The sequence below is a fragment of the Pteropus medius genome, unplaced genomic scaffold (assembly GCF_902729225.1).
Source record: "Pteropus medius unplaced genomic scaffold, Ma_sr-lr_union100, whole genome shotgun sequence".
Taxonomy (NCBI): Eukaryota; Metazoa; Chordata; class Mammalia; order Chiroptera; family Pteropodidae; genus Pteropus; species Pteropus medius.
The window spans coordinates 4,789,607-4,802,935 of NW_024352784.1; the positions used below are offsets into that span (position 1 = coordinate 4,789,607).

At 42.0% G+C, this 13,329-nt stretch overlaps 1 protein-coding gene across 1 annotated transcript in view; it reads left to right on the top strand.

The window, feature by feature from the left end:
• Positions 1-10,475: 10,475 nt before the first annotated feature.
• The window catches only part of RNF169 (ring finger protein 169), a 78,650-nt gene continuing 75,796 nt past the window's right edge, over positions 10,476-13,329 (top strand). Inside the window, exon 1 of the mRNA XM_039848049.1 lies at positions 10,476-11,011. Coding sequence (XP_039703983.1) covers positions 10,513-11,011 — 499 coding nt within the window. The 5' untranslated portion in view covers positions 10,476-10,512. The remainder of the gene's footprint in view (positions 11,012-13,329) is intronic.

A 13,329-nucleotide genomic window follows, 5' to 3' on the forward strand; every position in this document is an offset into this window, starting at 1 on the left:
TACACCTCAAATTTATGTAATGTTTTTAACTGTTATCCTAATAAATTAAATAATAAAAAAAAAGGTTGGCTCCAAGTCACTTTCTCTCTGAGGCCTTTTCTGAGTCCCCTTAGCAAAGTGAATTTTTGGTAGCACTTTGTATTGTAAGCTTTTGGAGTGTAAATGTTTATTTGCATTTCTACCCTGCACTGTGGGGGCACGGGTCTTTTTTTTTTTTTTTCATTTCTATCTATATTTTATCCAGCACTTAGCAAAGTTCCTGACACACAAAGATACTAAATAATTGTTTCATGGATGAGTGTAGAGCTCCATAATTTGAAAGCTAATATTCTTTCTTGGGAGAACCTTCAGCACCCCTATCATCCTCAGCTTTAATCAATGACTGGCATTAGAAATAAGCACTTGAGGAAAGTTTGTGTCTTCTGTACAATTGCTATTGAGATGGTTGTCTGTATATTATCTCATGTACTTTAAGAAAGGAGATTTGATAAATTCTTCCAAAATCTTGTCAGGAAAAAAAGTTTCTACCCATAGTAATTTTTTGCAACTTGCTTGCTTCCCTCTTAGGGAACTTATCATTGCCTTCCAAGGCAGCCCATTTCACTGTTGGACAGCTCTACTAGAAAGTTCTTTAACTGAATTCTGATTTTCTGACTCCCTGCACTGCTCCTAGCTCTGTCCCCAGGGCTGCACAGAGTAAGCCAACTCCTTTTGTCTTTAGATACCTCTATAGAGATGAGACAGAGAACCCCTCTTCCACACCCTCATCCTTACCAGTTTTGGCCCCTGGACCCTTCACGCTACACTTCTTCAGATATACTGAGCTGTTTTGTCCCCATACCTCTGCACATTGTTTTTTCTAATGTCTTCCCTATACCCATTCTTACTTGTCTAGCAAGGTTATTTTTCCAGGGTCAAGGTAATTGCTACCTTATTCATTCGAGAGTTATTGAATGCCAACCCTGTGCCAGGCACTATGCAAGGTGCTAGGGACAAGACAGACATTGATGTTTATAGTCCAGGTTCTTGTGAAGTTTCTTTCATGGCCTCTGAGTTAGCTTTTCTCTCCTCCATGCTTCTGTACCTCCATTATAGCATGTATTACATTGTATTATCAAAGGTTTTTTGTCACTTCCTTTCGAGTTCCTCAAGAACACAGACTGTTTATCTAATTATTTTCCCTTTAGCAACCAGCTTTGCTTGTAAGTAGCTGCTAAATAAAGGTTTGTTGAATAATATCCTTGTTCCTTCAAATACTCCTTGTATGACGTTATTTGTGGCTAAAAGGCCTCCTCCTGGGCTGCAGGCTGCTTGATTATGAAAATTACCACGGCGATAAGAATCATAGATATCAGTGCCAAGGAAAGACTTCCTAACCCAGTCCACTTAATTTTGTAAGATTGAAAACCAGATTCACCATGAGAGTTAGTATAAGAGGTCTATATAGTAGAGACACTACTCCAGTGGTGTACTGATAAATGTTTAACAACATGCTGTAAAGGGGACAAAAGCCCTGTTTTATAGTAGCTGCCAATTTCCATGGTGTAAATACTCCCATCACGGCCAATTTCAAGCTACCAAGGTGACATCATTGAATGTAGAGTTGGGGAGAGATACATAGTAGGACACCATTATGTAGTATTTCCATCATACAGATACAATAGATGTAAATAATTTCAAGAACAGTGATAGCAAAATGTAGTAAAATAATTAGGAGATGATGAGTTTGACTGTTTTAAATATAACTTATTTAATTGTAAGTCTATAAATTTAATTTTAATTATGACTGAGTTTAACAATCCGCATGCAGAATTCCTGAAAATTTAACGCTCAGCTTTCCTGAGCCCTTATAAGCCAGTTCTAGGACATTGCTGTTACCTTTTTTTTTTAATTGAGGTATAATTGACATACAACATAATAATTCAATATTTGTATATATTGTGAAATGATCATCACAATAAATCTAGTTAACATTTGTCACCACATATATTTTTTCTTGTGATGAGAATTTTAAAGATCTAATCTCGGAAAATTTCAAATAAGTAATACAGTATTATTAACCGTAGTTGCCATATACTACTGCCTTTACTTGGTGATGTTCTGAAAGGGTGAACGAATTGATTCTTTAAAGCTGGGTCAAATTTAGATATATTAGGAGGAAAGTCTTATTTAAAAAAGCTATCAGAGTTAATAATTTTGTAAAGTGAACAATCTCCATTCTACTCCCACCCTTCAGCCAGGCCAGAGTTACTTAGCCACGTAACTCTGTTCTACTATTCTTTTAGGACATCTTCCTTTGGATTTCCAGATATTGTGCATATAGTTGGCCTAAATAAATGTTTGAGAATGAATGACTGAATCCTCAAATTCCCACATAATGCCTGGTAAATTGTGGAAGCTCAATAAATATCACTGTGAATGAATTAATGGATCTTCTTAAAGTGAGGCTCACTTTAAGAAGATTCTGTGTTGATTTGTACGAGTTCTTATGTGACTATGTGAATATCTCCATGTCTTTTTTCTCCCTTAGTGGGCCATCTCTTCCCAGGACAACCCGCCACGGAAATTCTGATGGAGGAGGTATTGGGAAACCAGGACGAAGGAACACACAGCTCTTAATTTCACAGAACTCTCATGAAGGAAACAGTGGGGAAAAAAGGTCTTAAGTGGAAAACATGGAGTAGGATCATTCTTCATCCAGGTCCTAAGCTCGGCCACCAACCAGAGGCCTCAGCTATGGCAGGTGTCATCACTAACCAAGAACCAAGGAGAATGAAACTTCTACTTCTGTCTCCTCCATGATAAGGACTTTTGAAAAGCATTTTGTCCTCCGACACTTCTTTCCATAGGTCTATGAAGATGTAGCTAGAGTGCCAGAGAACAGTGCCAAATAACTTGGGTCCTACAGCCAGATGGCAGCAGGCACTGTATCCACCTGAAGGTGGGAATGAGGAGCCACCAGAGTTAGCTTCTAAAATGTAAATCAGGTCATGTCACTTCCTTGTTTAAAACCTCTCCATTGTGCTTAGAATAAAACTCAAACCCCGTACCACATTTTGTAAATCTCTCCATGACCTGGTCTCTGCCTACCCTTTGACTTTAGCCATTCTCCTTGTGCTGGCTCTGCTCTACCATACTGGCCTTCTTTCTGTCCCATCAAGGGTACATCAAGCTGTCTGGACTCTCTGCAGGGTCTCTGCCCTTGAGAGCTACTCCTACTTGGAATGCTCTTCTCTCAGCTTTTTCCTGGGCTGACACTTCATTCACCTTAAATGCCACTTCCTCGGTGAGGTTTCCCTGGGCCAAGCTATCATGATTTCTTTCTCCAGTCATTTTCTATCATATTGCCTTGTTGTATTTCCTTTCTGTCACTTATCATTATCTGAAATATATTTCTTCACTTGTATATTATCTGCCTCCCCTTAATTCTTGGACCTTAATTCTTGATCACTGCTATGTCCCTAGTTCCTAGAATAGTCCCTAGCACATAGTAGAGGCTTAGTGAATATTTTCTTAAATAAATGAAAATGGAAGATAGAATATGTATCTGATTCATGTGAGAAATGAACCCTAAGCTGAAGACTCTAAATCCTTGGAATTCGACTACAGTAGTATTTTCATCATTATTGCTACTACCTTCACTTTTATTCCTCTCACAACCATCACTATCAACAAGTGCTACATGGCACACAGGGGTACTTACTGTCAGCTGAATGAATGAATAAACCTCAACTCGACTGCTGACTTCAAACCTCCTTTCTAGTCTTATTTACTACTCCCTTCCCAGTACAGCTTCTTGTATATACTAGAACACTGGTATAGAACACTTGTATATCTAAGTGTTCTAGCTACTTAGAAGCCATCATTTTCATCTACACACCATGTCTTCATGTCTTTGCGTTGGCCTATTCTGCTATTCCTTTTATTTGGAATTCCCATTCCTTCTATGATGAGTTCTCATTCTTCCTTTAGGACCCAATTTTGTATCCTGATAGTCACTTCCTGTTCTGTGCTTCCATATCGCTTTGCCTACACAGCTGTTAAAAATTCATGTCCTGGTAAGGGAGAGAGGAGAGGTAGATGGGAGAAGGAAAAACAAAAAAAAGAATAAAAAATTTAAATCATTTCTTCGATTAAAAAATTATTTTTTAAAAAATCATCTCCTGAGTTATAGTTGTTGACATACCTGCCTTCTCTTTTAGATAGTGAGCTCCTTGAGAACAGGGACAGTATATTTTCATCTCTGTATTTTCAGGAATCATTGCTGGGTCTGCCACACAGAAGTTTCACAATATTTGTTGAAATGTTCCATCTGGTATCAGGCATAGGCTACCTGCAGTGCCATGTGCTAGGTGCTAGAGGAAAAGATATACAGTACTAGTCAAAATACGGTCCCTGACCCCGGAGACTTATAATCTAATTGTAGAGACAAGTCTTTTACATAGAAGACATATCACTAAAAGCCACTAAAAAAGATATCACTAAAATTCTGAAATCACTAGAATGAAATATGAGACAAGAAAAGCTTCGTGTGGTCAAACATGTACAGGACTGGAGTAGCCAGCAGACTTGATTTCTGGTTCTTACTTTACCATAAACTCACTGTGGGGCTTTGACAAATTGTTTCCCTCCTTTAGACCTTGGTTTTTTTCTCTGTAAATGAAGAGGTTTGCTCAGAAGCCTTGGATGATTTCTAAAGCCCATTACAGCTCTTGACATTCTGTGGAAACAGGGTGGAAGAGACTGTGTGGAGAGCTCAGTAGTCTCGGTTTGCCCCCTGGTGGTTGCTCAGCAACATCACAGTCCCAGGAGACGGCTGTAGGCTTTTCCCAGGAATGCAGCTAGAGCTCAGAGCCTAGTAAACAAAGAACCGTGGGACAATGACCATTCTAGAAGAGAACCAGTCAGGTTTCTCACTGGTCACTGGTCAATTGGTATAGAATCCTAACCTCTTTCAGGTCCAAGAAACTGAGAGATCGTGCTCTCTGTTCTCAGCCTCCAGCAGAACTCACCTCCTACCTGTTTCTTTCAAAACTAGAGGAAGTCAGTCTCTGAGAGGCTGTTTCATATGCCCCTGACTTTTTCTTCTGCGTCCATCACAGTGCTCTCATTCGAGGCAAATTCTCCATTCTGGTCAGTATAACTATGTATTTATGTATGACAAAATGGAGGCTTTCTCTCCCTCTTACTCTTCCTGGAGTAGGGCCATGAGCCCCTCCTCTGGGACACTTGATCCAGATAAAGTGAAGGTAGAAGGATTTCTTTGAGGAGGTGGGAAAAAGAGATAGATTCCACTATAATAATACATGTTCTTTATATATTGTAAAAGGTGATCAATACCAGCAGAGAAAGGTTTGTTGTTTAGCTGTTTCACTGTGAAGTGAGGTTAGCGAGGGCCATTTGCCCATTTATTTCCTTATTCTCTATATGTTGGACTTAAAGGACTTCTTAAAGCCATCTCTATCCCCTCAAGAAAAAGAACAACTAAATCAAAGAATGAATTGGTTTCCAGGGATTGAAAACTCTGGCCAGAGCCTAGAGAAAAAAGGATAATGGACTCTGAGGGTAGGGAAGAGAGGAAGAAAGACCAAGGGGATGGGAGGGAGGTGAAGAGATAGAGATTCTAGGTGGATTTATGGATATCTAAATTTAAAGAAATTAAATAACTATTTTCTCCACCAATGTGCTTGTTAAACAGAACTTTGTTTTTTCTGACAATGTACTGTACTTTGAACTATGCTAAACATTAAAGGCATAATTAAGGGGATAACATCCATTTATTCCACAGCAGCTGGAATATGCCAAACATTGTACCTAAAGCTGGGCAAACCAAAACTGGCTTAGCATCCATACCTTGCTTGCCTCATTCACTGCTGAATTCTCAGCACCTATAATTATCCTGTCACATAGTATAGGTGCTCAACACATAGTTGTTGAATAAATGAATGTTAGCTGCATGTACTTTCTCCAATGATATCTCAACTCCATGGAGTGGGATGAAGTCTGCTTAAATTATTTTTACTCCTCACTGATAATTATAGAATCAAGAATTATTCTTATAAAATATAAATCTATATGTAACATTCTCTTGATCTAAATATTAAATAATTTAATGTTCCCTCAATATCCTGAGATAATATACCAACTTCACAGGGTGACTTCAGGTTTAAATGAGATATGTTATTGCTTAGTATTTGCCAAGCATGTGGTAGCTGCTTAATAAATTCTAGTTCATTTGCTTCTCTAATTTTCTAGCCTCATGTCCAACCCAATGTTATAGCCACTTCGAATTTCTTATCAGTGTCACTCAGATCCTAAACTTTTATATCTTTGTGCCTCTGCTTGATTTCGCTTTACCTGGAGTGCCTTCCCTGGTCTACCTGGTGAACTCCTCCTCTTCCTTCAAAACAGAGCTCAAATGTCCCCTCCCCTGTGAAGCATTTTCCAACACACCTCCCCGCTACCCCGCTGCCCCCGGCCAACTCTCTGCTTCCATAGCACCTCGTATGTGGTTGTTATGGAGCTTGTAATTCTGTTATAATTCTTTTTTTTCTGTTATAATTATTTATTAACACTGTTGCCTGTTAGACTGTGACCTTGAGGGGGATCAGGGAGAAAGTCTTATTTGTGTTTGCACAATGTTTGGAAGGAATATGGAGGAGGCTGAAAAAATGACAGGTAGAAGGGTTAACTTTGCAAAAAGAACTAGTTCTTCCTCTGAAACAAAAGGGAAGGAACTGAAGATGAGTGATAGTAAGGATGTAGAAAGAATCTTTAAAGCATAAGAGAAGGGGCTAAATCTCAGGGAAATCTGGCTCGAGGGAAGAAGAGAACAGGAAGATGCCACCAGAAGAGGGGAAAAGGGTAAAGGAGAGGTGGTACTGGTGCAGCCTATGGGGCTGAGCCTCCTCCTTCCTAGATGTGTGAGGTCTCAGGATGGACTCGGTGCCTCGGTTGGCAAGAAAGGGTGGTTGGATCTGCAGGGAGAAATAGCCTGTTTCCACCTGGAAGGAGGAGGAACAGCCTTGCATCAGCATTTTTCAGTCCAGTAGGGAGAAGCTGGCGCCTCCAGCTGGAGGGAGGAGTGAAGGTTTGTAGTGATATGGATGAATGCTTAAGGGATAATGGTCATATGGACCAGGGAGAGCTACCTATGCAGAGAAAGATGGTAGGGAATTTTGGCAATGGAATCCTCAGAAAGTATGGCAGGAGGAGCAGAACAAAAGCAGCTGGAGAGGAAGCCTTGGTAGGTGTGGCTTTACCACTATCTGTTCCAGTTGGCATCCTGCATGACTGCATTGAGCCTGTGAGTCCCTCTTCTCTTGATGGTCTGTGATACAGGTGGGGGCACAGAAAAAAAAAAGCAACGCATAACACTCGAGCTAGTTCTACTCTAGGCTTTCAGACTAAGCTGCTCAGATCATTTTATAACTTACAAAACAACCCTGACAACCAATTTCAGCTGACACTTCAAAAAAAATAAAACAATGTCTCAGAGTACCGTGATGCAAACAACAGAATTTGTAATTTAAGAAAACAAGAAATTTGCTGAAAGGATGCAAAGAGTTGACAGGAAGGCTGGAGAGTCAGATATGGAAAATGGGTGGTAACTTAGGAAGGCCAGGCAGCAGGCACCACAACCAAGTTCATACCTTGGGAACAATCTGGCATGGTCACCATCACCATAGTAGGGACACCACCCTCCCATACCCAACTCCCAAGGGACCCACTGTGGTTGGACACCTAGTGTCACTGTGCTGTGAATAATTCTAAATTTGGAAATATGTCTTTGTATCATTCCCTGAAGACCCAAAGTTCAGAGAGGAGTTGCCAAGTGGCTAAGCCCAGGCCATATGCCATGTTCTGGCTGCTAGGGGGTAGGGAGAAGAGTATCTCCTTGCTTTGGTTCTTGTAGTCAGCAGTACTACATAAAATGGGGCATTCTCTCAAGTAGGAAGATTTAGATGCCAATGGCAAACTAAACAAAACAAAATATTTACCATGACCTCATTTTTCAGACCGCTTTTCCTTTCTAGTTATTGTTTTTGTTAGTTGTCAATTGTGATCATAATCTCAGGCTCCTAGGCTTCACACTTTAGAATCATCCTCTTTTCCCTCGTTTTCCTACACGGATTACTTAGATTTCCTTTGCCTTCTGTCCCTGCTACTGCTTTAGTAGGATTACTTTGGCAACAGCAAAGGAGGAGAGAAGGGACTAGAAATTGGGAGTCGGACTTCTAGAATGTTAGAACTAGAAGAGACCTTTGAATTTATTGTAACAGTCTTATCTAGAATATTTATTAGAATTCCTATGGCATTAAAAACAAAACAAAACACATGCCGGCATCCCACCCTCATTTTTTGGGTTCAGTAGATCTGAGGTAGGGCTTTGGGGTGTGTGTGTGTGTCTTTCTGAGGTGTGTCCCAGATTGAGAACTACTGAATTCCAGCACCCAGTTTTAAAGATGAGGAGACTGAGGCCCAGAGAAAAGTTACCTATTTGAAATCACACGTGATGAGTTAATGAAAGGGGGAAAGGGACCAGGACCAATCTCAGATCTCCTGGCTTTTGGTCCAGTGCTATTCAGACTTCTTGCTTTTTCCCTCTGCAAAAGGAAATTTCCTGTCGTTATTTGAATCCAAGAAAGCATGCTACATTTCTATGGTTCAGCTCCTCCAACAGTTAATAGGTTTCAGATTAAGAACTCCAAACTGTTAAGAGTGAATAGTCCACCCCAAGGGCCCTGTTTCTAATAGTAGTTAGCTTGGTCCACAGGCCTACCTTGTCAGAATTTGGGCAAAGCATCCTCAAGAACCTCAAGTGGGGAGAGAAATGAGGAGGACCTCTGGATAAAGGGCAGTCCAGCTGAGGCTGTGTTTGGCAGGATTCTAAATGTCTGGGCCTCTGTAAACACAAGTCCTTGTTTCAATTATTCATTGACCCTTCTTCAATTTTTGACTGTTCTTCAGCCATCTGGTTCTCATCTTGGGAATCCACTTCTTTCTTTTTTCAGTTCTTCGACTTCCACCAATCACTCTGCCTTGAGATTGGTTTACCAGCACCTCAGGCACTATTTCCAGGTGACCTCATGGAAACCCAGGACCTCTGACGCCTTTCATTACATTAGGCTGCTTTTTTGACTTTGTTCTCCCTACAAAACTTGGGTTTTTCTATAAAGATTCCCAACAGGAAATGCCATTTGCTTAAGGCCTTCCTGCTCCAAATCTACCTTAGTGCAAAGAAAACGGTGTGAGAATTGCTATAGCAGAAATATCTCTATCAGGGGGTAGCTATTCTTTCTCCCATACTCTGTGCATCCAGAAAGGGGGCTGGCATCAAATTCTGAGCACCTTGCCTGGTGACTAGACCAAGCAGGGATGACATGTCAGAGCTGTTCTTTAGGGAGAAGTTCTAAGAGCTATGGAGGATGGATTGGAGGAAGAGAGGCTATGGGCAGAGAGATAGTCTATTTAAGCTACTGCAGTAATCTAGGTGAGAGATGATGAGACTTGAATTGGGCAATGAGAGAGGGATGAAGAGGAGAGAATAGGAGGGAAAATAGTCATTTTGTGGGGAGAACTGACAGGACTAAGATACTGACAGATGTGGGAAATGAGGGAGAAGTAAAGATCATTAGATTTGGAGCTTGATGAACTGGAAGGATAGTATCTTCAATAGAATGAGGAAAATGAGAAGAGCTGTTTTGAAAAGAGGATAGAAGGCAATGACTTGTTTTGCACATGTGGAATGCAGCCATCCAAGATGTTTCCATCAGGCAGCTGAATATGTAGAGCTGGACTTGGGAGGTCTAGACTACGGATATATCAATTCGGGAGTTTCAGCTGCAAGAAAGTGTGACGTGGAGGTGAGGAGAACAGGCAAAGTGAGAGAAGCCTGAGGCCTGAGCCTAGATGAACACCCACATTTAAGACCAAAACAGGAAGAGAGGGCTCAAGGAAAGAGTCGGAGAATGAGCTGAGGGAATGGGAAAAACCAGGAAAATACGGTTTTGCCAGCCAGGGGAGGAGTTTTCAGAAAGGGATGTGGACATGAGGAATGACAAGAAGTTATTTTTGGCAATTAGTTTTTGGTCACGATAGCTATCCTCACATCAAATGAAGCACTGAGACAGGGTTCTGGATAATTTACATGCTCTCCATTCACTTTAGCTTCAGTCATCAGGGTCTTGAGGGGTAAATAAGTGTAATTACTCCATAAAGTTTAATATCGCTCAGATTTTCCAAATAAACCCCTCAGTTCTCACCTTCATTTGGTTCAATAAAAGGAAATTGCAAAGACTGGAGAAAGAAGCTGAAAACAGGTACGCAAAGTAGAGCTAACAAATATTAATAAGATTTCACCTACCGCCAACCAGGTCCGGGGAGAACCTTCATCGGGCTCACTGGAACCCCGCCCCCTCGTGAATATGTAGATAGCGCTGCCCGCCGCGCACTGCCCCGCCCTCTACTCTTCTCCCTCGCAACGGACTCTCCCCTCAAACGGGAAACAAGATGGCGGCGGCAGGTCCGAGTACTCGGGCCTCTTCCGCGGCGGCAGCAGCAGCTCTGAGTCGGCGGGGCCGGCGGGGCCGCTGTGATGAGAAGGCGGCAGCCAAGACTGGGGCCTCGATCCCGGCCTCTGGCCCCGCGCTGCTGGTGTTGCCGCCGCCGTTGCTGCAGCCGCCACCGCCGCGGTCGGAGGAGTCGGGCTGCGCCGGGTGCCTCGAGACCCCGGGGGAAGCAACGGCCATTCCTTGCCGCCACTCGCTGTGCCGGGGCTGCGCCCAACGCGTCGCCGATGCAGCGGGCCCCAGTTGCCCGCGGTGCCGCGCCCGCGGTCCGGGTTGGGCCCGCCGTCGGGCCCGCGACGACGGCCAGGCCGACGTGGAAGTGCGGGGCGAGCGCGCCCGCCGCGGCCAACCGGAGCGCTGCCGCCTGCGCCGGGACGGGGGCGCGGCCGTCGCGGGGCCCAGGCCGGAGCAGGAGCCGCGCGCCGCGCCCGCGGAGCCAGGTGGAGCTTCCCCTCCTCCCCTTGGGGTCCGGAGCGAGGCCGAGCGCGCCCGGCCAGGCCTGGTTAGCGGGTGGAGGGTCCCAGGCCCTACTTGAGCGGGCGTGGAGAGTTCTCATGGGGTTGGGACCGGGCTCTGCCCAGCTGTATTATGTTTCTGAATTTTGAACTTTGGAATGAAGTACGGGCACGATGGATTTAGAGGGGCATTGAAGGGATCCTGCGCCTTATGTAAGTCAGAACTTTGGAGGAAACCACAGCAGTCTTGTAACAAGTTAGGGCCAGATTGGAATTACTGTGTGGAAGGAGACTACTGAAGTTCGCAGGGGCGGTGGAAGATCAGAGAAGTGCTTGGTATAGTGTTAAGTGAAGAGCTTGGGGTCGAATTGCTTGTGGGCTTAAGTGGATCAGTGAGAAGTGTGGAGTGTTTGGAGTTTAGGGGACAGGTTGAATTTGAGGATGTGAAAGGAGCTTTTCAGACTTGAGTAGAATGCGTTGAGGGAATGACTTCACGTGCAGTTTTCACAAAATCTTAAAACATGCATGCATAACACAGAGCTTGGCACATAGTGAGGAAGCAATAAATGATGGCTATTTATAGTTATAATGCTAATAAGCTCCAATGGTGCGCGACAAAAAAAAAAAAAGCTAAATGGGGTTTAAAAGTTTAGGAAACAGGGATTGGTTGGCAGAGACTGCTTCTGTCTCCATGGCAGTGTAGGTTTCCTGCTATCATCCTGGCAATTAAAAGTTTCAGAATTGTTGCCTTCAACTTTGCCTTTCTTACCTCCTGCAGCCTTCCACTCTTTGGTGCTAAGCTTGACAGAAAACGCCGTATTGAAAACAAAACAAAACGGGTAGAGCGTATTTCAGGACTCCGAGACACACACCCCGTCAACACATCTACAGCTCTTTGATAAAAAATGCTTATCTAGGAGATTTTCAAGAAACAATCAGGAAAGGCCAGATATTTGCACCTTTTGTGCTGGGAATTCTGCCATGTATTATTTTCGATAGGGTAAAGGAGGCATTGCTTGTGTGTGAATGTGCAGTCCCTAGAAACTACAGGTCCCAGAATGCAGTGTTTTGATTCAAGCAGTCAGACACCTGCCACTGTCTTAAGATATCTTACTTTTGTTTGTCTTACTTTTTATGTTTCTCAACTTTTAGGCTTCACAACATCCTTATGAAATAGGTACTTTTGTTTCCATTTTACAGATGAAACTGAGGCCCAGAGGGATTAAGTAACTTGACTAAGGATGAAAACCCAATTCCACCTGATTTGCTATTCAAATCAGGGATGAAGGACTCCTCAAACATCATCTAGTTCGTGGGTACTGTTTGATGATCTCATAAGCTATTTAATTTGCTTCAAATTCTGAGATAATGGCCAAAAAATAAGACAATATTTCACTGGTCTCCTTATTAGTACTGTTGATTATATGGTCAAATAGGATAGAAATGTCTGTTTTTTATTTCCAAAGCCTGGACTCCTGTGTAAATTATCAGGTCTGAAATTTGAATCATGAGGAGTATGGCTTGATGATTGTACGATCTTTTTTCCCTTGAAGAAATTTAACATAAAATGTATCAGTGATTTAGGAAAACTACCTAAAATGAGATTCCAAAATAGAATCCGTTGAGCCACCGAATATCCACTGAGTATCCAGTTACTTTATATGTTTATATGAGTGAGGACCATAATGCAAAATATTTTTTCTTAAATGTTCTTGTGTTTGGGTCATTGAGTATATAATTATATGCTTATTAACTCAAAGCATTATAGAAGAATATTGCTGAACAAGGTTTGGGAATTATCTTCTAGCTTCAGTGGGTTGTCTGGGCCTCTTGAGGTTATATACAATATTTTTCAATTTAAAATTTTAACAGGCAATGCATTCCCATAATTTAAACAAAAATATAAAATATACAATGAAAAGAGTCCTCCTACCCCTTTCTTCATTTCCCACTCCCACGAAAGATTCTTTATTCTTCCACAGTTTCTTTATGCTTATACATGAAAATTCAAATATACTTTACTTTTTGATCTTTTTACACAAAAGTGGTATAATACGCACACTGTTCTGTAACTTGCTCTTTTCATGGAACAGTAATGGAAATCTTTTCATATTAGTACATAGACGGTTTTTCATTCTACTAATAGTTGCAAGAAATTACATTGATTGGATTTAACAATTTACTTAAGCATCTATTGGTAGACATTCAGGTTGTTTCCAGTATTTTGCTATTATAAATAATGGTTTATAAAATTGTTATATAAGTGTGTATGTGCATTTTTATGGAGAGGTCACCTGTAGCTT